The sequence below is a fragment of the Strigops habroptila genome, chromosome 2, assembly GCF_004027225.2.
Source record: "Strigops habroptila isolate Jane chromosome 2, bStrHab1.2.pri, whole genome shotgun sequence".
Classification (NCBI taxonomy): domain Eukaryota; kingdom Metazoa; phylum Chordata; class Aves; order Psittaciformes; family Psittacidae; genus Strigops; species Strigops habroptila.
This window is the reverse complement of record NC_044278.2, coordinates 37,536,154-37,563,621: the sequence shown is the minus strand read 5'-3', so window position 1 is coordinate 37,563,621 and position 27,468 is coordinate 37,536,154. Positions and strand designations below refer to the sequence as shown.

The following is a 27,468-nucleotide window of genomic DNA, read 5'->3' as shown; positions in this document are numbered from 1 at the left end:
TGACTCCTCTTTACAGGGGAGCTGTTGGAGCAGATTCCTGAGGATGGCTGAGCTGGTCTAGCAGACGCTGAGCCAAACATCCTCCCTATTGCACACATGCTATACAGCAGAGAGTGCAACAGAGGGGCTATTGTGCAAGGACAGTTCAGTTTAAGAAGTTACCATGGGCTCTGTAGTAGACTAGAAAAATTTCCTCTACTTTGGGAGGGAATTTTGGCAATTCAGCAGTCTGTGAAACAAATATCGATTAATGACTAATATCTATTTATGATTTTAGCACTTCGGTATATAGAAATATCTAAAAATAAAACTTACATGGAAGACCAACTGCATCCTACTTTCAGTCTTAGCAACCACTTAGCCTGGTTTCGATTTTGGCTCCAATGAGAAAAAAACCCTACGACCTCTTCTCTCAAAAGACAGAAATATGGTTTGGAAAGAACTAAAACCCCATGTCAGTTTAGAAAGGGGCAAGCCTCTGTCACTACATATGTTGATCATTAGAATTTTTTTTCTAACCTTATTTAGCTATGGACAACCTCACACTTGTTTCAGACCCTACCAAGTCAAGTTTGTATATTAATTTCCACTACATCAGAAATTGACTATTTTCTGTTACCCCAGGTTGGTAGCAGGTAGCCTTGGGGATTCTCAGGTCTGCGATACATTCTTCAGTGTGTGATGCCTTTAGTCTAATACAAGTGGTTTGCATTGTACTAGTGGTGTGCACCTTGCAATTAAGAAAAATCCCAGAAATATCCATCAGTCATTCTACTCTGAAAAGCCACAGAATAATTATCTTTTTATTAAAAACTACAGTAACAATATAGTTGTAAAAGAAAACAATGTAGGATAAAGATAAGACTGTTAGTTCCTCTTTGAACTAAGTTCAGAAAAGACTAGTACTATTATATAAATTAGATCACAGTTACATTTCACTTCTATTTAGGTATTTTCAGCAGATACTATCCTCAGCTGTAAAAGTTATAGATGTCTAGTACAAATGGATGGTTGTGACAGATGATAGTATTTTGTGAAATGACTAGAAACCGTCGGTTGATTTAAAGGTGAGATGGAAACTTGCTGTTCCTAAGATATGGGCATGGTAAAAGTATCCTTCTGTATTGAAGAAAAACAATTCCTATTACTAAGTGATGCTATATTAGGGAAGAGTAATCTCATGTCCTACTTTAAGTAGGGCATCCTAATGATGCCCTAAATATTGTTAGCAGTCATGAAACTTGCTTTATAATTTACTAGAAACACATAGGTTGTAATAAGACAGTAGCACGAAAACAGCTAAAGATGGTAGCTGAGAGATAAGAAGCAGTAACTTGACGCAGCCATAATGAATAAGCTGTGCAGATTGCTCCAGCTACCAAAGGGACCCTGTGTGCTGGAGTGATTATATCCATGTAAATCTGAGCAGTGAAAAAGGGAACTGAGTTGGAGGTGATTACCTGGCCCCTCTCAGCAAGTTATTAGACTAATCACTCACCAACATATCTGAAAAACACATTCCAAATGCATAAGTAGATCTGCCAGTCTCACATTGTTAATGGGGAATCGAACTGGGCAGAAGGCTTATCAGTAATAATAGCAGTGAACTTGGATTTTCTATCTAAGAACAATGCACTCAATTCATATCAGTGATAGGGACAGTACTGAGAAATCCACTCACTTAACCTCCTATTTTCTTACTTAACCTTCTATTTTCAGTTACTTTCTGTTACAGCCTCTACTAGTTCCAGACTGAGGATTCCTAGCTTTGCCAAGCCTATCTCATAAGTAGAAGTGTCTAGTTTGGACAATAGAAGCATAATTGAATTTATTAACATTTCCAGGCTTTTAGTAGACATTGAAGATTTAGTAGAGATATGTCTGAGTACTTGGCATCACCCTAGATATTTCTTTTATATTAATTCCTCCTAACATCTTGAAATCTGCTAATTCTCATATCTACTCCTTTGTCTGCATCTATCACTTTAATTTAATCTTTGTTAAAATCCTCAAAATTCTTTTTAAAACTAGATAAATCCTGCTAAAGTGAAAATACAGTTATAAAGAAAACAAAAAGATCTCCAGTTGCAAGCTCTTCTCCATTTCCTAAAAATTAAATGTTGATTAAAACAACTTCTTTTTCAGGTTAAAAAGAATTTTCCTTGATAGTTTTCATGCAAGAAATATGCTTTAGCCATGTAACATAATAAGGATGGATAATTTAAATACATTCCAAATTAGGTATTAAAAGCATAAAAAGCACAGTTAATTCTATAGTCAAAGCTTTACTTGCAAATGTACAGGAAAAGAAAGGATAAATTAATGTCAAAAAAAACCCCAAACAAAACCCCCTATCTTTGGTGTGCACATTTGTAATCACAAAAATATTCCTCTAGAACACTTAAAATCTCAAAAATAATGCAGAAACTAGGAGGTGACAATCTGAAAAGTAATCTTGTATTCTGGAACTTTCTCCTAGATTTAACTGTAACTGACCGAAGGACTGTCTATGACTGACAGTTAAAAGAAAGTTTTTTCTACAGTGGAATGAAGTGAAGCAATATGAATTTTAGAAACAGCCTGCTTTGACATCAGCATTATTAATATTATTGGATACTTTTAAAAGAAAGCATTTAATAAATGCTGTCTCTCTCCAACAAGAAGTGACATTCAGTAAAATCATTAAAAAAAAAAAAACCAACAAAATAGCTTAAAATTTCATTAAAATGCTTCAGAAATCGTAAAAGGAGAAGTTTCATATATGCCTGGAATAAACATTTGACTTAACACTGTTTGCAGGTATGTGGCCTGGCATGTGAAAGACACATTTAATTTGAAAAGAAATTAGGATGTAAGTTTATAAAAATTGACAATGAACTTAACCATAGTAACTGAGACAAGGAAGTACAAAATTAAATATAATCCTATGTAAACAAGAAAATTCAGTTTTAAGTAACTTTAAGCTTGGTGGCTTTGCACATAAAAACAAAACTTTCCAAACCTAAAAAGCCCAACCAGAAGAACAGAATAAGGATCCTTGTATAAGATAAATCATTGTAGCTGACATAGTTTTAGAACCTTATGACCTTCGTATAAAATTTATTGTAAGCAAAATAAGGGCTGTAGATAAAGAGTGTCGGAAACTAACAGATGTTCAGGATGTGCTGTACCTAAGTTAACTGATAAGAAGAAGGACGAGAAGAAATCACTCACTTATGTCAGCAGTGTTACCGAACTAATTAAACTGGCATAAGCACTTATCTACTGCGCAGACCTCAAAGACTACCAGAACAAGAATTCAAGGAAAAGATAAGGTGATGAAGAGGAGGATGATGAAGAAATGACCACTAAAGATCTCAAAGACCACTACCATAATAAAGTGCGCATGCGGGAAGAATGTTCTAGAAATGTGATGTCATGTATAAACAACTTCATGAATATGTATACAATATAATGAATATGTATGACTAACAACAATATAATCACGGTTTGATTGATGCTCGGACAGAACACGCTAGGAGGAGCTATCCCCTGTGTTCTCCGGCGCTGCAATAGAGAATACCTGCTTGTCAACTTAAAACTTTGTTGACGAGTTCCTGATGAGTTCTACGAATCAGTAACAAACATACCTGTGTTTGCTGCATCAACAGTTTGTGGTGTCTCTGCTGACATTTTCTGAAGGCCGTGTTCACCATCTGTCTTCTCTGGTGAGCTGTTATGTCGAGACTGCTGTTGGTCTTCAACTTCAGCAACAAATGAAATTACACCTAAAACAAATAGATAGCAGGTGTTATATTAGCCAGAGCATTTGCTTCATAAAACAAACTGCCAGACATGTATGAGTATTTCCTCACTTCAAAACTAATAAAAAATGAAATAAAACTCCCACTCCAGGTGTCAGTCATGCAATTATAATTTATGGTAATAAAAAAAATATATGTTGAGTGAGTCCAAGGAAATGAACAATTTTTTCTCCCAAAAGTCTTGTGTAACTACAATAAAAAAATAAAACCATTGTGGTATTATTACAGCTCATGGGAATGAAGTCTGAGGAAAATGTTCAAGGTATATAAATATTGACGTAAGATGACATCTTATGGCACTAATAGCTAATGGATTTTAGGATTACTAAATAATCTGATTTTATGTCTCAATATATAATCCTATAATCTTGGTCTATTGCAGCACAATATTAGAGAGAAGCAAAGTGCAAGAGAAAGATTTCATTAATTTTAAACACTATCCAAACTATCAATATACTCGAAAGATGTCAACGATTATAAGAAAAATTTTGTTATGCTTCTTTTTAAATTAAAGTAATTTTTCCTTATAGTTCTTGCTTCCAGTGACGATTTCAAAATATTGAACTGTGCATATGTGCATGTGAGAGAAAGGAACAGGACATGAGTGTTCACAGTTTTAGAATTTTTATTTCATCAGTCAGTAAGAGGATGGTAAAACAAACATAACTTTTTTGGCTCTGCACAAAACATGCTCTCAAAAGCATCAAAGTAATTGTCTGAAGAACTCTGAATAATTAATTTCTATGTGCAGCAAATCTTGGAACGCTTGAAAAGTTCCAGAACTGTAAATTGCTAATGCTCAAGAATATTTCAAGAGCTAGTGGAGGAAATATGGTAACTAAAATACTACTTGAATTGCTAAACCACTTTGCTGATAATCCAACAATCACACCATCAAGAAATCAGTGAGGAATTGCACTATAATTGCTGACACTCAATTTTCCTTCTTTGTGGACAACAGATCTCAAACAAACAGAATTAATAACAATGAGGTTAAAATCTTGATCAATAAAGGTAACTGGATTGATGTAATGTATTCAGATCTCCACAAGGCACTCAATTAAATCTGTCATAGTTCAATAAAAAAAAATATTACCACAGATGACATACATTTTTAAACTCAGTTTATCTGCTCAATCTTAAAATATTCATAACTTGTCTTTCATAATTTTCATGGGCACCAAAGTATCTACTTCTGGCTCAAAGCTGTTTAAAATTTTTATTACAGGAAAAAAAAGAAAATCATTGCTGGCAAGAATTGCAAATAAAAAAAAAAGTGTATTAATGTAGGAAGTATTCGTAAGTAGACTGCTCTGCTGGTTCAGGAATCAATCTTGCAACCCAATGACTACTATCAGAGATTAAGATAGCTGATGACACATGAATATATTTATTCAAATTATGGACTATGAAAAATTCCAATAAAAAGTTGCTTAGCAGGATGGGAAAAAGAGTTTTATACAATGAAGAGTAATAAAGAGTCCCTATTACCTTAGTTTAATTACCTTATGAGACAATTAATATTAATTACCTTATGAGGCAATTAAAAATATATTGGAAAGGTGCAAAACCACTGCATCAAAAATGACAGATTTAAAATAACAAACAAGCATGCTTACATTTTTTCATAAGGTTCTGCTGAGCTGGCTCCTATGTTATGAAAGGGCTTTGAAACAGGAAGTTTTAGGTTTTCTGCTGTGAACGACTGTCATCCTATAGAACCCACTGTTGCTTACACTGTTGTCAGCAGTGGCAGCAGCATCTTATGTTGCCTTATTGATACTGCAAAGCAACTGATAATTGATAATTTGTTCATGCACAAGAGTCCCCAATGTTCAGGGATCTTTTTCTTACATCTAGTCGCTCTGTTCTGACTTGTGTGCCATACGTTATAAAATGTAGCTAGTCAAAATATCATGGCTGACAACATTTAAAGCATTCATTCAAAACAAAACCAGACTTCTTGTACATCACAAAGATACAATTCTCACTGATTCAGTTGGCCACAGAATCATGCCACCATTAAGTACGTTAGAAAACACCACTCCTCAACTGTCCTTTGGCATCTACATAAAACATTAAACTTGCCAAAACGACATACAAGTATTCCTAGAATTACACTGAAAATTAATTATTAAAAATTATATAACTGTGCAGGTTTTCTTTTTGCTGATACACCATTGCTTTAAATGTTTCTTGGTCAAAACCAAATTTTGTATCTTTATTTTCCACTCTTTAAACATTTTATACAAATTCAGTCCACATATTAATACTGAAGCCTTGTTTTATATTACTTCAGAGAAGACACATACCTTTAAAAGAAGGCAGGCTGTTCTATTTCCCAATAAAATTTTAAATGTAACACCACATGTTAGACTGACTCATTGGCTATACAGTTCAACACCCTAACCCTGAATTCAGTTAAAAAAATAAGAAATATTCAACTTTTTCCTTTCTGTATAATTTTAATGGACTGTTTGAGAGATCTGCATTGTACTTGATTATTTTCTGGTGCACAGAGATGATAAAAGCCCAAAATATCACAATATTTTAACTGAAAACAAGAACAGAAGGCTATGCAGCTATGGAATTCATCACACAAATATGATAAGATATAGAAATGTTGAGCTTGTGGTTTAAACATACCAATATGACCTTAATAAGTACAGGTCTTGGGAGTAGGAGGAAGGGTTTTATGTTTACCTCTTTTTTTCTGACCAATGAAATCAATGTATAGTTGCTGCCTCAGGAAAGGTCTACCGAAGAGATAAGATAAATGAAAAGATGAGTGCAATTTATGTAAGCTATAGCTTTAGCCAATTTTTCTTCTGGCAATTTTTCTACTGACAAAAAATATACTTACTTTATAATCTCTGTTTTGAATGGGAAAACCTCTACAATTACAAATGTAAATTCTAAAGTTTCTGTATATCCTACTGCTTGTTGCTATACTGGAACTAAATGAATTGCTCCCTGCACCAATAAAAAGGAAGCAGAATAATCTTTAAGACTCATACATAGGAGAAACAAGTAAGTGGCAAATCCTGCTCTCAACTAGTATTCATACATGAGTTTGTAGCTTTTAATAAAAAGGTGAATTGTTTTTTTATTTATAATTCTCACTGTCTGTTCTTAGCATGACAATCAAACCATGATACGAATGCATACAGAAGTATGCAACTGCACTAGGATCCACTAGATGGAAAGGGTATGCTGTGGATCATCTTGCCAGGCAGTGACATGTATGAACAGAGAAGCTCTCCTTCAATCAACTTCAAATCAAGCAACCAGAAGATCCTTCTAGCTTTGTCTTTATTACAAATGAATTAGATTCAATTTGTTAGGGTGTTGCAGTCGAATAGTGCTTACAGCAAAGGTACGGACAGGTCCTGGAAATACAGCAATGGCTACAAGAATCTACAGAGACATTCTTCCTCCCACATACGATTTTATGATTCCATTGAAATTAGAGCAATCAGTAGAATTTGCACAATTCTATCACAGAAAGAAATGGAACTTTTTGTTGGTTTTTTGTGTTGGTTTTTTAAATCAGATTTCACACAACTGTTGAACAGAAAAAACTGTTAAACAAACAAGTTTAACCAACTCATCTGCAGGCTAGAATGTATTGGCATGATCTTCACCATTTCAATAAAACTGGCCTACAGCTACAGTCTGACAGGCCATGGCATGTAACATACTGCCTTTTTTCCTCAATGTAATCTTCAAAAGCTCCAAATAGCACAAAAACCTGCTGCTTACATAGTACAGAAACAGTTAAAAATATACATGAAAGATGATATATAAAATTAGAAAGCTTCTTTCCAAAAGCTAGAAAATTTTTATGGATAAAAGAACACTGACTATAACAATTATGTATTTTTTGCACAAGAAATATTCAAGCATTAAAAGCTTTTGTCTATTCTGGAAAAATTCTGGTCTATTCTGTGGAAAGCAGAAATGAGTTTGATAAAAGATAAAGTAATAAGTAGAAGATGCTTTATCAAACCTAAGGGAAATTGCTCTATTACTTAGAAAATAGATTGCTATGGAATTTTATCCAGTGCCAGAATCTTGTGTGAGATGTTTATTAACTATTTTTTCTGTGTTAAAGCTGTCATAAGCTACAAACCAGCTGAAGCATACAATATTAGCCCTCTATCGGAATGCTTCCAAACAGAATTTTGAAAAGAACTGGACCCATTTTCAGCTTAGCAATCATAAAACAGCAAGAAGGAAAGCAAAAAAATTATAATTTTGCAGCCATATAATTTTGCAACAAAAAAAACTTTGAATGTAAAGAAAAAATGCAGACCATTTGCTCAGTACAGCAATTTATATGGTAAGAGTCCTTTTATGAGTTTATTTTAATACGACAAAAATAGTACTAAAACACCAATGTTATAAAGTTTTGTACTTACAAGTTAGGGAGTTCTAAATTTGAAATCATCCATTAGCACTATGACAGAGTCTTCCAATAGGTATTCAAATAGTTGGGTTTTTTCCCCACAGGATATTTATTCACTCTGTGGATAGCTTTTGAACATTGCTTTCTGTTTTCAATTAGTCAACATTGTGTCCCCATGGGTTATTTACTTCCTTCTAAACAAATTCACCAAATTGAATAAAGAGTACCTTTCTTTTCAGGAGTTTAAATTATACTTTATCTCTAGTATGTTGACCTAGAAAGGACTAAGAGTCCTGAGTTCTAATTAATTCCCACTTGAATCACGTACATCTAATCTGTGATCCTCAAGCTTCAGGCTGGCTGCTGAAAAATCCTGAAAGTGCCAAAAATGCATATATATCTCAGCTGTGACATTAAAGTTTCCCAGAAGCTGAAAATTCTTCTTTGGAGTACACATATTAATTCCCAGCCTTGCACAGTATGAAGCAGACTTGAAGCCACAAAGTAAGCAGTTCCTTAGCTAGGACACCTGGTAGTTACGTTTGTATCACAGCTAACATCAGGCAGTGAAATCAGCTGTCTTTCAAACTGTGACAGTGGCTTTTCTTTCCTCCATCCCTTTTTCTCCTACAGCAGCTGAATGATTAGAGAACATGCACAGATCTCTGTGATATAACCAAAACTGTCCCCACTGCAGAAGAAGAAGGAACATGATTTCCTAAGGCAGTGATTAAAGCAAGCACTGGGCCAGGAGGTGGATGATAGATAACTGGGCCCTGTCTCTTTTCTAAGGATAACTTCAGCCTTCTATGAAGCTATTTTAAAGCACAAAATAAATGAGCTGTTTTCTGGGAAAGGAAAAAAAAGAGCATACACGGCTTCCCAGCTTTTGAACCAATAACTTTTCTGTTAGGTTAGAGAGACTGATTGTTCTCTCTTTTGTCACTCAGTGAAGATGTAATAATTCTAAACATAATGGAAACCATTGTAATAGAAGTTAAGGGAATGACAGAACATAGGAGATGTCAATATGAACATGCCATCTCCTTCCCTTTGAAGGCATGGCTATTACCACCCGGTATTAATTTGCTGTATGATAGATCCCTTGGAACCTCTTCTACTGAAACTTTCAGCATACATAAAAGAACTGGGGATTTTCTAAATCAGAAGAAGAGAATATCCCTAAGTCTTTAAAGCCTGGAAAAAAAAGGCGTAAGTTAAATTATAATACATCTTCAGTATTTCCTGGTGAACATTCTTAATGGTCACAAGTTTCATTGAAAGCTGACTCTTATTCATAGAAAGTGATTTTTTTCTCAGGGATACAAATTTAGCAAGGCGGCACTGAAGTCTTCCTGTTGTACTAGGCCAAGCTTGCCTTGTGGTTAACAGGTTGCACCTTAATCAAGAGAAAGAATCAAATTCTGCCTTTGAATCCTTGGTTCTAGAAGTGTTAAGGTAACTACAGTTTTCAACAGGGTTTGGAAAACAAAATCTAAAGCCAAGAACTTGGTGACAATTCAAAACCATTATTAAATCAAATTTCATGGAACTAATTTAATGCATAAAGTTGCACATATGCTGGCATTTTTGAAGGACCTGACCACATATTTATCAGTAATAGACCTTTACAAATGAAAATATGAGCCAGATTAAAAGCTAGTTTTACCAGTAATTATAATCTTACTTCTAGAAGAAAGGTCATGTTGAACAGAAATGTAATCATTAAATGTAAACAGATTTAATATGCTAATTTACAGGGATATTTTATATATGCGGGTTCTACACTGTACCTTGAAAGACTCCTCGTTTCCATGGAGATATACTCAAAGTATAAGCAACTTTGTCACCTGGTTGTACCGTAATAACAGATGCACCACTCACTACTGAAAGATCTGAAAATACCTGGAGAAGAAAATTCACAAAGAGGAAAAATCATCAAAAGCAAGTTACTTTTGCAAGAACACTATAGACACAATATCCGTTCTACTTGCTTTGAAAAGTAGAATATGAAGTATGCTATTATTAAGTCCTAACCTTTATGCACATGAAAAGAATACCTACTGTAAGAGTAGTGCTGGCATATACAGATCATATCAAGCACAGATTTTTAAGTCATTGCTCAATGCGAGTAAAAGTATCTTGCTTAGACCATGGAACTACTTACATATGCCTAGATTTGCACGGACAGGCTCTTAATATTTTGCACACATTTTCTTTAGAAGTGTAACAAAGAGTCTTAATGGTAATGATCTATCTAAACAGAGCAAAGCAAAATCTGAAGTGTCATTTTAACATCAATTGCTATACCTCAAATTATAAGAAATCATGCTTTTTGATATATTTTTTAAATGACATATACAATGGCATACATAGTAACTATCTGAACAACGGAAAAGACAATTTTCATATGTTGAATTTCAGATTTTGTAAGCTGTAAATCTCATTGTAGGAACATAGGCTGAGAGTATTTTTGAATTGCATCTTGTTTCTTCGTCGGTTGTATAAGTTTGCCACGGACAGACTCTATGGTCAGCTGCTCATGTAAGAGACATTAAATTTTGAGGCATTACCAACCACAGCTAATGATTATCTGCTTGAGTCACTGGTTGTGCAGAAAGCCAGCAGGCGGACTGCAGGAACAGTTCTGCTCACACCCTCTCTTCTGTTACCTCTGCCTCTGGTGAAGCAAACAGCTGCTGAGTGACAGTATTTTAAATTGACACTGCAGTTTCTGCAGAGGACATCTGGTGACAGGTGACTATTTTCCACTGAGGCATGAAGTCCTTTTAAAAAATATTTTCAGCATATCATGTACTACTGTAGCATGTGGTAATTTCTTATTACCTTAAATAATAAAATTGTATCTGTGTTGTTTAGGGCAATTTTGAAGTGAAATCACAAGTCAAGTCAAAAAGGCTTCATAATGATTTTTATTTTTTTTTTCTGCTGATTTACTCCTCTATTTTCCATCTCTTTTGCAATTGTAAAAGCATTAGGTGCATGGACCATTTTCTTCCTCCCCAAAGTGACCTTTATGTTTTTAGTAAATAAGTTCTGTTTGTATTTTCTGTAGAAAAAATAAAATAAAATTCTAATATTATCTTGCCTTCTATTACAGCCAATCATTGCCTATAATGTTTGTCCTCTCTTGGGTATTTGTGTTAATATAATCCTTTGTTCAAGTGCTAGTACAACCTGGAACTCCTATTCCAAGTAAAGGAGAAAAAACCGGTAAGGCAACAATCTTCCTCTTCCCCAACAAATCTGCATTTCAAGCTGAATATTAGAAGTCCCACAACTGAAAATAATAGGAAAATAGACTAATTGTCAATAAAAAAAAGAAAAACAAACAAACAAACAAACAAATAAAAAAAGAACAGGCCAATAAGAGGATGCTGGAAATCCTTGTTGAATGGAAAAAAAAACCCAAAAAAAAACCTGGTGAAAAAAAATCTTTAACTATTAACAACAAAGAGGAAAGGAGGGGCCGTTACACACTAAAGATGGGCAAGTTTCATTTTATACAAGATAAACCATAAATTACACAGGACCCTACATTTATGGACTACTCGATTTCAGTTTACAATAAAGTTAGTAAAGTATACAAAAGCAAAGGCTATGTACCTAAAAGTAAGGATAGTCTTACAGAACTGACAGCAAATTCTTAGGAATAGAAATATGACTAATTAAAACAAGATTTGTTTTTAAGAAAAAAGTAGCATAGAAGCAGAGGTAGGATAAGTGTGATTACTTTGAATAAAATGCAGGAAAGTAGGGTAACACAGTTTCTGTCAAAGACTGGATATATCAGACTAGTTTCTACCAAAAACATCAAAGTGGAAGGAACACTACATTCAGTCATTCAAGAGAAGTTATGGATACCTTTCCAAAGAGAGTATTGAATTAACAGAAGCTAAATGATTTTAAAATTAAGTTGTTAACCTTAAGAAAGTGATTGTATAACCAAACAGGAAAAAATTGACTATAAGTAAGGAAGTTATGTCAGTACGTACACGGACACTGCTTCAGTGTTTGAATCTAGGTGCCCATATCAAAAGTCATGGATTCTCCCTTTACTCCCTTGCATCATATTCATAAAATTTTGCTGGGTTTTTTGCTTTGTTCTTTTTTTAGTGTTGGACATGGTTGACTTGCTAGGATCATCTGGGATGTTTATTTAACAAATGCACTGCTGTTTCAGCATTCAGAGACAGTGGTGACCTCAAACTCTCTCACACTTTTCCAAAACACATTACAGTTGTCATCTTTTTTTGCAGGTTCCATGCTTTGTTGTAGAGCTCAGAAAGAATTTGTCTTTTGTAAGAATCACATAGATTAGATGTTCTGTGCATTTATCTAACCTAGATATTTACTACATGACTCCCTGCAACACTAGGGGGTGGAGACCTACTGATGCTTGTGGTGCCTTCTAGTATCATATTTCTGCTACATGATAATTGAAAGTCCATTTTACTCTTATGTATGTGAAGTATATATAAGAGGAGGGTTCTCTTGAGGAGGGTTCTTCTACACCTTTTTGTTCAATATCCATGGGATGAGAAATGGACCATGGACAGGCAATCATATCTTCTTGTTCTCATCCGTTATGAATTCTTTACTGGTCAGAACCACCAGAAACTAATAGTTCTCAAATTGGCTAGATTAAAAAAAATAAAAAATGGTGCACCTACTTCTGAAAGTACACACTTATTTTCTCCACCAAGATGTAACCTACCCCAGTAAAGGAAACTAATGTTTTGCCAGGAAAGATTTTAAGGTTTTCACTCCTGGATAGAGCCAGAAATGTCATTTTCCTTGACAATGGAAAGCTTTGTTGTGCATACTTTATGACTGAACTCCATCAGTTCTCAAATTAGGCAATTTTTCACGGATATCTGAAGTCTGACTCATGCTGATCCCATCTATAAGACCACAAAGACACCGATAGCAACAGTTTTTTACCAAATAACTAGGAGTTTAGGGCAGTGGCCAGACTTTTAGATCTTGGAAAAGAACCCTTGTCCCTAATCTGCTCAGATGGAAAAATTTAACTCAACGTCCATAATGTTGGGAGAAAAGAACTCACTATTTTACTACTGGCCTGGTTATTCTGTGTTCCTTTTGTTGGCTCTTTTAGAGTTCTGTTGCTGGGTGCCTACTTTCTCCAGCTAGACAGAAAACAGAAATGGCTGTCTAAATCTGTGGATTTCAAGGCAAGAATTGTCTAAAAGTAAGCAACTAGCAGCTCAGAACTTTATCACCTCTTTTATCCCTACTTATGAAAGCTTCCAAAGGCACTCAAGGCATTGTTTTTCATAGTATGAATTCAATCACACAAATCCCCTGAATTTCTTCCTAGTTGTTCAAAAGACTTCCCAGATCTAGAAATACACTTTCTTTTAACAGTCTAGAATCATATGCATGAGCTTGTGTGTAGATTTTTATTATTATGTGCATATATGACAGGCATAAAAATGACACTGTTGATATTAATGTAAAAGCTCAGTTTACTTTTAAGGTCTTTTTTATTTCCATCACCACTCTAATCCTTAATGAAAGCACAGATTCATCTTTACATATATATTGCAGAAGTCATGCTGGAATGGTAGACCTGCAGATTTCTGATTTCTCTTCTGAGTACTTTAAAATAACTGAAGTACATATTTTGAAAAAACCAAAAAATTATGGTTGACTACAGTAAAGTATTTAACTTGGCTGTCTTAAATTCTCCCACTTTCATGAAAACTTATAGAAGTTAGTTACCAGACATCAGAAGCTAGTTTACAGACATTAGCTTTCTAAATGCATATTATTTTCCAGGAAAATCTATTCATAATTTCATCACAGTAAATAGTTGTGCATCTCCACTGCTCCTTTGATATGAGTTCATCACAAATTTATAGAGAAAGGAATTCTTTCATAAAGACAAAGGTAGACTTGTTATCTTGAGATAGTTTTAATTAGCTATCTTTGTGCATGAGCTATCTCTTCTTAATTTGTCATTCATTCATTTGGTCTATTTAATCTTTTCACCTCTTGAACTCTAGAAATCATTTAATGCTACTTGAAATGTTTACTAGAATTTGTCAATTGATTTTTCTCTTTATGAACCTCTAATTCTCCTAATTTTCCTTCTTTCCTACCATGGGCTTTCCACTGTTCCCACCACATTTTTAACAGTAATTGGACTTAAAAAAAAAAACCCAAAACAACTCTTTTTCTATCTGAGAGCGTTCTTTTTCCTCCCTTGCATCTAAAATGCTTTGGTTTAACAATGTTTCTACTAGTTCAGTTATAATCACACTTCTTCATAAATATACATGCTTCTAATTTGCTACACAGCCCAATCCCAGAATTTTAAAATTCTAAATAACCTTTTTAATGCCAGCCTGCCTTCTGACATATTACCCAAACTCTTCCTAAAGCTACTGTTGTCCTCACCCACAAGCACGTCCTACATACGGCTTCATGGCTGCATGCCAAGATGAAATCTGAGTGCACATTGCCATTTCATGTAGTTGTCCCTTGAAGGGCAGAAAGACAACTGTGATATGCTTCAAAATGCCCCAAGTGTAAATGATCAGAGAACTGGGACTGCAAGGTAAATTACTGTGCACACTCCTCCTCCCATCCTCTCCAGCTAGGACACAAACAGTTTTCCTTAGTTCTTTAAGTTGTTAGGAAGATTTTAAGAAGACTGGTTTAAGTTATGCAAGCCAAAGAGTTGGAATTCTTTCTATCTCTGTTTTCACAATACACAAAATAGAAAATTAAAATACAAAAATGACCACATCCAAAATTGAAAACTACTCACTGAATTCAGAAATAAAACATCTATCAGCTGTATTTAACATTTAATCAGTACTGTATTTAACATTTTTATTATACACATAGTTGCACAGATACTATTTAAAACAATTTGTAAAGCAATTAGTCCTGAAAAAAGAGATTATGAAACCTGGATATGAAACACAACTGAGTACTGAAGGCTTCCCTTATGATCTCAAGTTTCAGCTCAACAACCTTCAAACTGAATGCCTATTTTTGTTTTAATTTAAGCATTAATATAACTCGATGATGAATCAACTAATCTACATTACTATCTAAACATTTGCGCCAAAAGAGAAACCCATAGTTCTGCTCATAATTTTGTAAAATTCACAAACCCAAATATGCATAACACCCCATGACCACACACACATTGTTTCTGTATCATTCTTCCTAATGACTTTCCCTGACGGAAAATCCTGAAACTCCAGCTTCTAATACATGACAAAGGCTTGTGCCATCATTGTCACTACTTCCTCACCCTTTTCCTGTTTAACTGATATGTATTGAATTGTGTTTCACAATGAGACAGATATTAACAAATATACATCTTTAAGAAATTAGGCAAAAATAGCAAAAATAGCAATTTTGCCTGTTTTCTAGCTCTAGTGAGATATAGTTAAGCTTAAAAAGAAACAACTTTAACAAATAGATGTTCACTCCATTGTGTGCTGCTGCTAGAGTCCAGTGTAAATAAAAACTAATGGACAGACTAAAGTCTCAATTTCTGAAGTGAAAGTAGAAATAGGTTTAGGATCACTGTAACAATTTCTGGGTATCAGAAATCCCATTGCTTTGGGAAGACAAGAAGATTCTGCAGTAAACTGATCTTGTGGGAGTTATTCTCAGGGGAAAGTACTGCTGGCTGTTCCTGTAACATCACACTGGACTTTCTTAAATGACTGGAAATGCAAGAGGAGTTGCTCAGCCAGCCACAGAAAGGATTCCTACACCATTACAGCTGTGATCCTCGTTATCAAAAATGTTTATGTCTTTTTCTTTCATTTCTGTTCACATTCTAAAAACTTCCAGGATTAGATACTGACTATAATGAATATTGGAGTAGTTTTCTAAAGTGTGCCAAAGAAATAGCAATTTCATTATTTCTCTGGCCATTATAAATCCATATTAAAAATTATACATAACTGCTGCCTCAGTCTGCTATCACCTTTCCTACTGCAGTCATTGAACTCACTAGTATTGTCCATGCTGCTCACTATTCCTACTTATAGGGATACTCAAGAGCTTATTAATGAATCTCTATTTATTTATCTTTAGAAGCAACCCTATTTGTCTCTATTATTTAAGTTATTCACACCTTAGGAGCCTCAATGTCCAAATTGTGGTCACTGTGGTCACAATATTAACTCCTATATTATAGGAGATAATACACAATATTACCTCCAATATCTTGACAAGGTCTATGGTTGTAACAAACATCACTTGCTAGTTACCTTTTATGCATTCCTTACACTGATCTTTGCCTTGCTCTATTGGTCATGTGATTTAACTAACTGTGTTACTGAGACTAATTAAATGATCAACCTCAAACGGCAAATGGATACTAAACATGCATGCCCACAAATGCACATGCACACGTCAATTTATATCAATATCAGAATTCATACCAATAATTTTGTGGTGTATGAAAGGCACGGACTCAGAGCATCTTCATGCAGCGAATCACTTTATTGCATATTGCTCTACCTTTTATACCATTCTAGCAAAAGATATTTTTAGCCTATTTCTCTACCTTTTATACCAAGCTAGTTTTAGCACATCATGTTTAGTTCCTGGTTTACAGTTTTTTTTTTCCAACATTCTTCGTTGTTTCACAAACAGTCCCAAAATAACCAGTTCCTTATCTTTCTGTTCTCCTACTCCTGTCCACCTGGGTTGCCCTGCTTAATCACACAGTGCACTTGCTGCTTCTTTAACTCTTTCTTCTCCAGCCAAGCAGTTACTTCTCTTTGGCAATAACCAAATAGTTTCCATCCTCTCCTACAAATCTTATTTAATGAGAAGTGTTCACAGACATTTGAGGTTCCAATATGGCATAATATTGCTTAATGTTTGTCTGATTAACAATAGATATATTACACATATATTAATACACTCGAAAAGTGAAAAAGATGGAGAATGTAAAAGTACACATAGGAAAAAGTCCAGAAATTTTAGCTATTTATAAGAATAACCTCCTGCAAAGTTTTCATAAGTGTAGAAGAAAGCTTGAAGAAATGAATCAATTTATATACAGTAATCTTTAAGTCAATTTCTTTCTAAATATTAGAGATAGCTAGTTTTTATTAGAACGCATTTTTTATAAGGATTGTATGTGAGAATAGGGCACAATTTTAGTCTCTAGAATCTTACGATTTTACAATAATCTGCAAAGCCATGTTCCCAAAAGTACCTGAATGTGCCTAACAAAATCTTCCATGGGTCATTTTAGTTAGGTAAATAATTTTGAAGTAAGAAATAAGGCCTAAATGGGGGTTCTTAGACCAACAACAACAACAACAGTCTTCAAATTTACAATCTATCCAAAAGGAGTCAAGACGTGGAATTACTTCTACCAGTTAGTGGGAGAGGCAGTCCGTTAGCATTCCTCCTAATTTGCAAGGAGGGAGTGATGAACAATTACAGATAGATTAACTGAAATTTAAGGAAAGAAATCTTGAACTGTTTGTAATTTAGGAACGATCAAAGCAAACCTGAAAGACAAAAATCTTGTCTCAAAGGTATCCCAATAGATATGAGCAGGCCAAGGCAAAAATAGTGAAACTGTAGCATTTAGAGATGATTCTACACTAGAAAAGGGTAAGAACTCGTATGTAACAACAATATGGATGCATACTGAGTAAATTAACTGGCAATGTTCTGGGGAGAGATGCTCTCATGACAACCATGCCAGAGGACAAAGGAAATCTTGTGTTCCATACCCATCCAATACCAAAAAATTAAGCTCCTTTTAGGATGGAATTGTATCAAGGTTGTTACATCCTTGCACTATCACTCAGAAAATAAGAACTGTAGAATACCACAATGAAACCAAATGTAAATTATTACTAGTTATAATTTTGACCCTGCAGAAAATTTGCTCAAATTAATCCATCTCCGATGATTTAATTTTTAAATTGTGGTATTCTCCATTGTCTTACACCTCAAGTCATAATTTCACACAGCCCGAAAGTATAAATGGAGCATATTTATAAAATGTTACAATTTTAAACTAATTTATCAGTCATAGGTTTGAAAACTTATTTTGCAGACTGTAAGATGGCTGTTTAAGGTGAAAAGGAATGGAAAAAGAATTACTATAAGATTATAGTAATTTTTTTTTTCCCCCAGAGTTGAATAACCAAATAAGCATAACTTCAAGAATGGCAACTGACACTTCAAGCTAAAGTAGTGAACAGGTGTACAGAACTTAATTAAATATATCCGCTGTCTCTTTGCATACAAAGTTAGTAATATGTTCAATGTTTCCATTTGAAAATTGTTTCTCAGGTCTGTTTAAAAATATTGACAGACTCTACTTACTAAAAAGTAAATGCTCCCTGGCACTAGAACAGAACAGGGTCTGTAAGAGCCTCTGAACAATCCGATACCCAGATATTTTCAGTGCTGCCAAGAATGACAGCTGTTTCAAAAGAAACTCCCATTACTTTCCCTCATTCTTCTTTCAGTGCACACCTTGCAAGTTCCTGAGTTATTAGGAATTAATTTAATTCTTGCAATGTTACTACACAAATAAAACATCTTTGCATTGCACTGAATACATTCCCCAAATAATTCCTATTACCTGCAACCTGGAGTTCTACTTAATGAAGAGTGCTACATAACCCAGATTCATAACCCAGCCAGGCCACCTGACAAGACCACTAATCTATCTGGCAGACAATGTGGAAGCAAAAAAGATTGAAATTGGAAGGACAGATAAAATTAGGAAGATTATGGAATACCCAGATTTACTTGTGGTTAAAGAATGCAAACTTGATGAGGTTATATGACCTTCAGCAATCAGGTTATTGAGTTGCATGTAATTTATCCTCAGGAAATCTCACAAATACTCAACCTTCATGTTATTCTTTCATTGACATTGTAAAGATATAAAATGGTTATATAGAGAACTGAGAGAGGACTGAGAGACAAATGCATTGAAGAACAGCAGATTTCGTATTTCTTGATTATGTAATTATTCTATGATACTTTTGGAAATTACGAAGAATTTGTACAACCTAATACTCAAAAGGTAATTTAACTGAGCCTTGAGATTTCTCTGGAAAGTTTACTTTAATGACATCTATTTTGAACAGCACTGAGAAAAACTGTTACATTTTATATTTTTACTGCAAAATCAAGCCTTGCAAGAGTTAGGCACCTTTATAGCTAAAGTTACTATCAAAGGTGTCATTAGAAGCAACCATCAGCACACCAGACAATTATTTATATCCATCAGACAGAGTTTTATATAAAAACCCAAAAGAAAATACTTTGAAAAAATATGTTAAAAGACTGACAGTCTTGATTTTCATATAATTACTTTACATTTCCTACTCTTATAGGATGATTTGAATCTAATTTTACAGCCACTAAAATCCACTTATGTTGTAGTCACTAACCTTATATAAATTCAGCACCAGAGAAGGGTGTATTCTCTGGCTGTGTTATATGTGCACAATTCTTTATGAATTCTGCTGTGACTTTTTTTAGACCCAGGAGTAAGTTAATCACAAGAAAGACTATTTGTTGTAATATCCCCTAGAACCAGCCATGAAGAGCACAGTGGCAGTATTTCCCTGAGGTTTACACATCAATCAGTAGAAAATAGTTCATAAAAACACTCACATTTTTCAAGGGAATTTATGGAAATTGTCTATTTAATCATAGAAAGCTTTGTGGGCACTGAAAGTGTTTTGCTTAGCATTTTTAAAGGTAGACTGATGGAGTCATGTGCATGACCTCCACTGAATTCCAAAGACACTTCCCTCCCCAAGTATTTTTAATGGCAGCACAGACGACCACACATACAAAAATTGCTGCTCCAGACATGAACATTCCATATATGTTTGAAATAAGAAAAGCATTATTCAGAGGGAAGAGGGCTTTCTTATGGAGAAAAGGAAAGATTTCCCTCTTCCTCCTCTCAGACTTAACTTTAATTTTAAATAGTCACTTTTGCAGTAGTACCCTTATTTTGGTTGAGGCTATTAGATAAATACAGTGAATACTGAGAAACAGAGTAGCATATATACAATGTAATTATTTTTTTAATTAAATGAGTTTTTATTCATTTTATAGTTTAATATATTCAGCTATTAAAATTGAATAGTGAAGTTAAATTTACACCTCAAAGGCAAAATTAGCCAAGTATTAATTCAGCTAAATTACTTATCGCTAGGTATTCATTGTGCAGTAAATTGTTTATGGACATGCCTGTAAATTATTATGCTCATCAGCTACTGGCACATCTTGTACTATTCTAGATATAGGCTGAGCCTTATTACTTCGGTAAATGAAATGCTCTTTTTTTTTTTTTTTTTAGAAAATATCACATATGTCCCAGTTTGCCTATGAGAAGTTAACTTGCATAGCAAATACACTTCGTCAATGGAGAATGTACAGTGCAAATCAACCAACCAATTCAACGATGAAGATATTTGTTAGCCAAAAAAGTTACAAAAGATCCCACCAAAAACATTTCTAAAACTGCTACTTTTTGGATTATCTTTGTTCTGTCTCCACAAAAGCTGACAAGATTTCCATTACCTAACCATTAATTTAGCTAAAGGACAATATGGTAAAATTTCAAAGATGCTGGATTAAAAAGCAGGAGGAGTTCGGCTGTCAGCAATGGCCCCCAAGAGAAACAGAGACAAAAACAAAATCACCATCTGTTGTGCTCTGTTGCACAACAAACTATCCAGAAGTTAATAATCAGGCAGCACGGAATGAACAACAAAATTAGTATCAATTCGTTTTCCTGTTGCCCTTTGTATTATACAATTCTGAGTAGATAAAGTTTCTTTTGCATTTCTAACAAGGTTGTTGGTCGCAGTTCCTTCTTAGAGGAGGTTTTTCCCTTTCTCCAAATAATAAGACAACAATGATAATATACAGGATTTACTGACTAAAACTTAATTTACAGACTAACTGTTTTGGAACTAAAAGTGAGCAAATGATCTTCACTCACTACAATAGCACAAGATGCTACATGACATCAGACGGAGAGGGCTAGAAGGGACTAATATTGTTTGTTGAGGACAATTGGTAAGTTTTCAGACATTGGTAAGTTTTGTAGCATGCCTTTTTCAACAATTCCAGCCCACCTTGCTTCAACAACTGTTTTGCAACAGCTTCCAGGTAAAATCCTAGCATAGAGAAAATACATTGTTCACTGATTATTATATGCATACAAGCATGAAATAGCTAGCCTTATTATTTCCCTCCCAAAAATCCCAGAGCAAAAAGAGCACATACAGTTAGACTGGCAAGCACTATTTCACAGAGGAAAAAATAAGAAATAAAGGCAAAACAAACCACCAGAAAAACAGCAGAATAAAAAAACCCATCCAAAAACCAGATTTTGGTACTCAGAGAACGCCCTCAAGGAGGTCAAAGTTCAGTTACACCCAGCTCACTTTGGAATAGTTAAAACTGGTACAAGTTAACAATGTTTCTGAAAAAAGACATATAAATAATAATTTTAATGTATTAATTTTGAATTTTGATATTTAGTGTCTTTCACTTTAATTGGCACAAAAAACTTTGAGTTTGCACTCAATGGGAAAGCAGGGGGTATAGCCCTGTTGTCAACTTTCAAAAACATTCACTTCTTTCAGAGATAAAACTATAAATGTATTAGAAATGTAAATGCATTCCCATGTAAAAAGCTAAGATTGTTGAAAAAAAAATGTCAAAGCTGGTGATGCTCAATAAATACATTTCCTATTTTGTTTGGTGGACTTCATAATGAGTCAAAAAATAGGAACATGAAGCTGAACCTTTTTATAATATACAAACTTTATGAAATGTAAATCCTCTTGTAATAGTGAAAAATTGGAGACTAGCAAGAGCTTAAGGAAGGATTTCACACTGCCATGAGTTCTCATTAACCAACAGAAGAGTGCTGTTGGTATACACATGACCTCTCTTTATAAAATAAGGTGAGGCTACTCTCTATCAATATCTGTCATTTTCAGTAAAGCAGCATTTGGAGATACTCTGGCTCCAAGGCAGAGAACAAAATGTCACTCATTTCACGAGTCCATATTAGTTGACTAGTCAGATTTTACCTCCTAGCAAATAGTATTACAGCCATAGTATCTAGATGCTATCTACTCTAGATTTAAACGCCATAATAGAGTCACAAAGATAGCTTTTGTTGAGCAAGGTCCAAGATGTTCTTACTCAGGAACCTTCTCTGCAGCTGAGAAAAAAAGCAGAAGTCATCTTATTTGCTCTAATGTACATTCTTCGTCTGCTGACATATGACATAAGGTCCTATACATAGATAAGGAAGGTGAAGAATACTACTGAAATACTTTTATCACTTTCAAATTAAACATTCAGGCAAGATAAATGGTAGAAAAATCATGCAGTTAAAATAATAAATCAGTATTTTTAAATAGGAGAATGTGTTTGCGTAAATACTGTTATAAACCAATGAAAAATGATAAGGATTATATTTAATAGGAAAAAAATCTTCTTGAGCAGGGATACTAAGAAAACTGTATTTTCTAAGCATTTATCTTATATCCACTGAAGTCACAAATACCTCAGCACCTGCTCCATATGTTCAGTGACCCATTGCCTTTCAACAACTTAATTTATTTCCTCTGAAATCTCTTTCCCATCAGAAAACAAACACAGTATTCCCAAATTTCTCCAACATCCCTGAAACAACAACTGGGCAAAATACACTAACAGCAGTTACTGCAAGGGCTGACTAGCCAGGCCATCAGACTATTAGAATCAGTGAGCTCATGCTGCAATCTTTCCCTTAGTAGGATAATATTTTTTGTCCTTTTCCTGCAATCTTTTAATGCTTTATGAAGATTTCAGGAACCCTGTAATTCTCAAGCCCCTTTTGTGATTTCAAAACTGATGGATTTGGCCAGTGTTTCAAACCATTGGAGGAGGAAGTGAGGAAAGACTAGCGAATGAGCAAAGTGCAATTGTAGAAGTTTTGTCCCCTTAGGAACCAGACTAAAAAACCAAGAAAACTCTTTTGGTGGAACACACAGTAAAATCGTACACTATCTCACAGATTTCCCGACTGTAAACATATACATACACTGTAAACTACAGTTTTATATATCTCACAGATACATGAATTTTAATAGTATATCTGCAATTACAATAATATTTGCTATTGTAATACATAGTTCATAAGCTCTTGGATAGAAAAATAGTTGTAATATTGTTGCAAAAATTTACCTTGTATATTAACTTGTGCTTGGTATAATTGGGTATCCATAAAATTTTTTGAATGACATTTCTCACTTGGCAGTCTATCACAACACAACCTTGTGGCAGAGGTTTCTTCCCTATTCCTTTAAGGTTAAAGATGTTTTCAGTGCCAGCTATATTATTTCGCAGAATAAGCCTTCCCTATGACAAAGAAAGAAGAAATAAAAAGTTTCAGTACTATAAAAGTTCCCTTTGGCTGCCAAATCAACTCCTTTAGTTTATTAATCTTAAATCCAGATAACAAAGCATGCTTACAAGAAAGTATTCCTATTGACCTTTCTAGTTTTTAAGCAAACTCTGCTGTTAAACAGAGAAGAAAAATAAATAAATGTTTTTCTTTTCTATTTTTTTAAATTATGAAAATTAACAATATAAAGCCTTCATATTTCTAGATTTTATACTTTTTGGTTTCTTCCTTGAAGAGAAATATCCAAGAAAATATGTTCTCATGCATGCTTATTCCTCATATAAAATGGAACTTTGCTCAACCATTTCCATTTGTCTTTCAACTAAAATGTTGTTCATAATTATTTGTCATCAGAGGATTCATATTTGTGCTTTTAATAGTTTTATAATACTGGTTTCCTAAAGTACATTATATTTGGTTGGAAATGCATGCTAGTATATATGCAAAAAATGGTATACTGCTCCTTGCTAAAGGTGTCATGGGTTTTGCTCTGCTCATTTTAGTATTTAAAATAGTGATTAGTCTGATGGTAAAAGCAGCTACTAAATAGTGGCTTAACTTGGAACAGAAATTATCTTATGAAACAAAATAACCGTCACATAAATTCATTTGTGATGTATGTATACAATGAGAAATATTCAAGATTACTACTTTATTACTTAGGTAATGAAATACAATTTAACACATGTATTTAAATTCAGATTAACACAACGTACATTTTTATGATCAAAATTCAGGATCTCTACAGAGTAATTTCTTTCATTAAAATGGAGGGTTTGATAGAACAGCAAATAAACAAAGAAATAATAAAGGCTGGTGAGGAAATCTATCATGCCCAATCTTAAGCTTTGCAAAGTTATTCTTTTATTTTTTTACTTCAGCTAGTAGGCAATCTTTCAATTTCTGCCTCTCAAGTAGATGCTTAATATTAGCAACTGCCTGAGCATTTTCATAATTTGGACACTGATGTAAATTACATTGACAGAAGCATTCATTTCAAATGTTGAAACTAATTTCCTTCTCACCATTATAACGCACTCAGCAATAGGCTTGAACATGAGAGGATACAAAGCTGTTTCACGCAGACCCACATTTATTACAGGAGGGCCATAAAAACCCTGTCCTTCCAAAATTGCTTCAAGTTTCCAGTCCTGACTGGACAAGTTACTCTGAAATCAAAGTGAAGATGTATATTACATTACGCATTTGAAGCTCTTGCCATGCATTCCAGCTTTTACTTGCAGTTATTACCAAATCAGAGCACAGGACTCATTCCTCTTTACCTTCTTTGAAAGTCTTCCAAGCTCAGCTGTCTCAATTTCAGAAACTAAAAGTCACCACCTGTGGTCATCAGAGTTAACCTCATGGCAGTGCATGACACCTGCAGTGTTGTGTATCTAAGGTTCGATTAATACGTATGATTAATGCTTAATTCTTAGCTGATAAGAGGTAAACTTCCTAGTAGTTGACCACAAATGCCTGTCTGGAATGTTCAGATATGTATAGCGCCCCAGTTTTTCAAAACACTTCCATCACCGTGGTCTTCAATTCTGTAATAACAATGACATAACCTCTGAAAAGGGAAAAAGTAATTAGCTGGTATTCTCATCCTAAGCAAAAAAAGAAAGACAAAAAAAGGCAACAAAAGATTATTTTTATTCTCCTCTTTTTTTTTTTTTCTTTTTCTTCTTCACAATATCAGGAACAACCTTATCCTTTTGAAAACCAGCCTGGCCCATTTTAAAACTGACAGGTTATCAGCCTTTGCCAATCTACTGTTTTAAAAGGCAGGATAGAGGAACCATAGAACAAATCGTAGGAAATATTTTACCATTTTTATCTCTTGAAGAATCTCTACCCTTTCTCTCCTAGCTTAAGCTCCTTCCTTTTTTTTTTTTTTTTTTTTTGTTTTTTTGTTTTTTTCTTTTAAGTTGGAAAAGTTCTCTAAAATTTGAGCATTATTTTCTGAGGGAGATGATATTCCAGCCTACACTCCATCTTCACTATGTGGTCTTACTTCTGATGTGTCAAGGGTTTCATATACAAAATAGATATGATAAAGCTATATATGATATATTGCCCATACTTGCCATATTTTTAAAATTGTGTGTAATCCAGTTCTTCTATTTTGCTTCTCAATATCTCTTTTTTTCATAAACAAGACATTTATTCCCTAGATTAAACTAATTTTTCACTTTCAGTGTGATAACATTATTAACAGATTAACAATTGTCAGGACAGAAGTGAAACATTAGAAATAAGCCCATAAAACCAATAATTTATTTTAACAATTGCCATAAACTATTTTTCCCATCAAGCTTTATATAATGTTCAATATGAACATTGAGTAATAATACTCAAGTCAGCATTTACATGCAAGTCAGCATTTACATGCATTTGGGCATTTTACATCTGTAAATTTTAACAGTACTGATCCAGAGCCTAGTTTTTTAAAATCTTGACTCTTAGTTTAGTTTCTAGTAGTAAAGTGAACTTACAATTGGAATATCCTGAATCACTGCTTGGTAAGCTGGAGTTAGAAATTCAAGCTCTGCTTCAGCATTGTCTGTATTCACTACACATTCAATCTCATAAACACGAACATCACAGGAGGACTTCAGAAGAATCTGACAGTGGTAGCAACCGGCATACCGAGGACTGAATTTTATAGGAAGGTCAATTGTATCACTCCTATCTAAAAACAAAACCAAAAAATCACAGTGTTGTAAAGCTTTTCAGAAAGACTGAATTCACAAGCAGAATCTACAGAAAGTTCCAATAAACTGTAGGAGAGTCTCACCAGCAGTACATGCAACAATTTAAAGCAAACAACAGAATTTTAGGACTGTTAGCATATAAGCAAATCATTATTTTCCTTAGAAAAAAAAGGTATATTTAAGCATCTAGACAATCTTTTCTATTGGTTTTAGTAGTGTACAAAGAGAAGTGCTTTTAAAAGATCTATTAAATCCAGTATAAAAGTTTACTGCATATGAATTTTTGTAAAAACCAAAAAGCATAGTACAGAATCATGTAATGATTTGGGTTGGAAAGGACCTTAAGATCATCTAGTTCCAACCCCCTGCCATGGGCAGGGACACCTTCCACTAGACCAGGTTACTCAAAGCCCCATCCAAGCTTGCCTTGAACACTGCCAGAGCTGAAGCATTCACAACTTCCTTGGGCAACCTGTTCCAGTGCCTCACCACTCTCACAGTAAAGAATTTCTTCCTTATATCTAACCTAAATCTCCCCTGTTTAAGTTACCCCTTGTCCTATCACTATATTCCCTGATGAAGAGTCCCTCTCCAGCATCCTTGTAGGCCCCCTTCAGATACTGGAAGGCTGCTATGAGGTCTCCATGAAAACTTCTCTTCTCCAGGCTGAACATCCCCAATTTTCTCAGTCTGTCTTCATATGGGAAGTGCTCCAGCCCCCTTATCCTCATGGCCCTCCTCTGGACTTGCTCCAGTTTTAATACAGTAGTTAGTGTAATTTTGTCAACAATTACCATGAGACATATCAGAGACAATACAGTGTATTTGGCTAATAACAGCCCCAACAATGGCTGTAATTCTGTTTAGTAGTTCTCATGAGAGCTACTCGTTAGACTTATTTTATGCCCAAATTTACATCGGAAGTGTGAGCTTCAAAAAAGTCCAAGTTGGAACAGAATCATGGAAAATCCCATTTGCCTAATCTACAGCACATAGGAAAAACTCCCCACAGTAATCTCTAGAGTTAGGAAGAAGCAATATACAAAT

At 34.3% G+C, this 27,468-nt stretch overlaps 1 protein-coding gene across 1 annotated transcript in view; it reads right to left on the bottom strand.

Moving 5' to 3' along the window:
* CFAP47 (cilia and flagella associated protein 47) overlaps nucleotides 1–27,468 on the bottom strand; it is a 295,005-nt gene that overhangs the window by 121,161 nt on the left and 146,376 nt on the right. The window contains exons 47-51 of the mRNA XM_030477406.1: nucleotides 26,203–26,392; nucleotides 24,730–24,873; nucleotides 23,485–23,658; nucleotides 10,005–10,116; nucleotides 3,630–3,767 (exon numbers count right to left, since the gene is read on the bottom strand). Coding sequence (XP_030333266.1) covers nucleotides 3,630–3,767; nucleotides 10,005–10,116; nucleotides 23,485–23,658; nucleotides 24,730–24,873; nucleotides 26,203–26,392 — 758 coding nt within the window. The remainder of the gene's footprint in view (nucleotides 1–3,629; nucleotides 3,768–10,004; nucleotides 10,117–23,484; nucleotides 23,659–24,729; nucleotides 24,874–26,202; nucleotides 26,393–27,468) is intronic.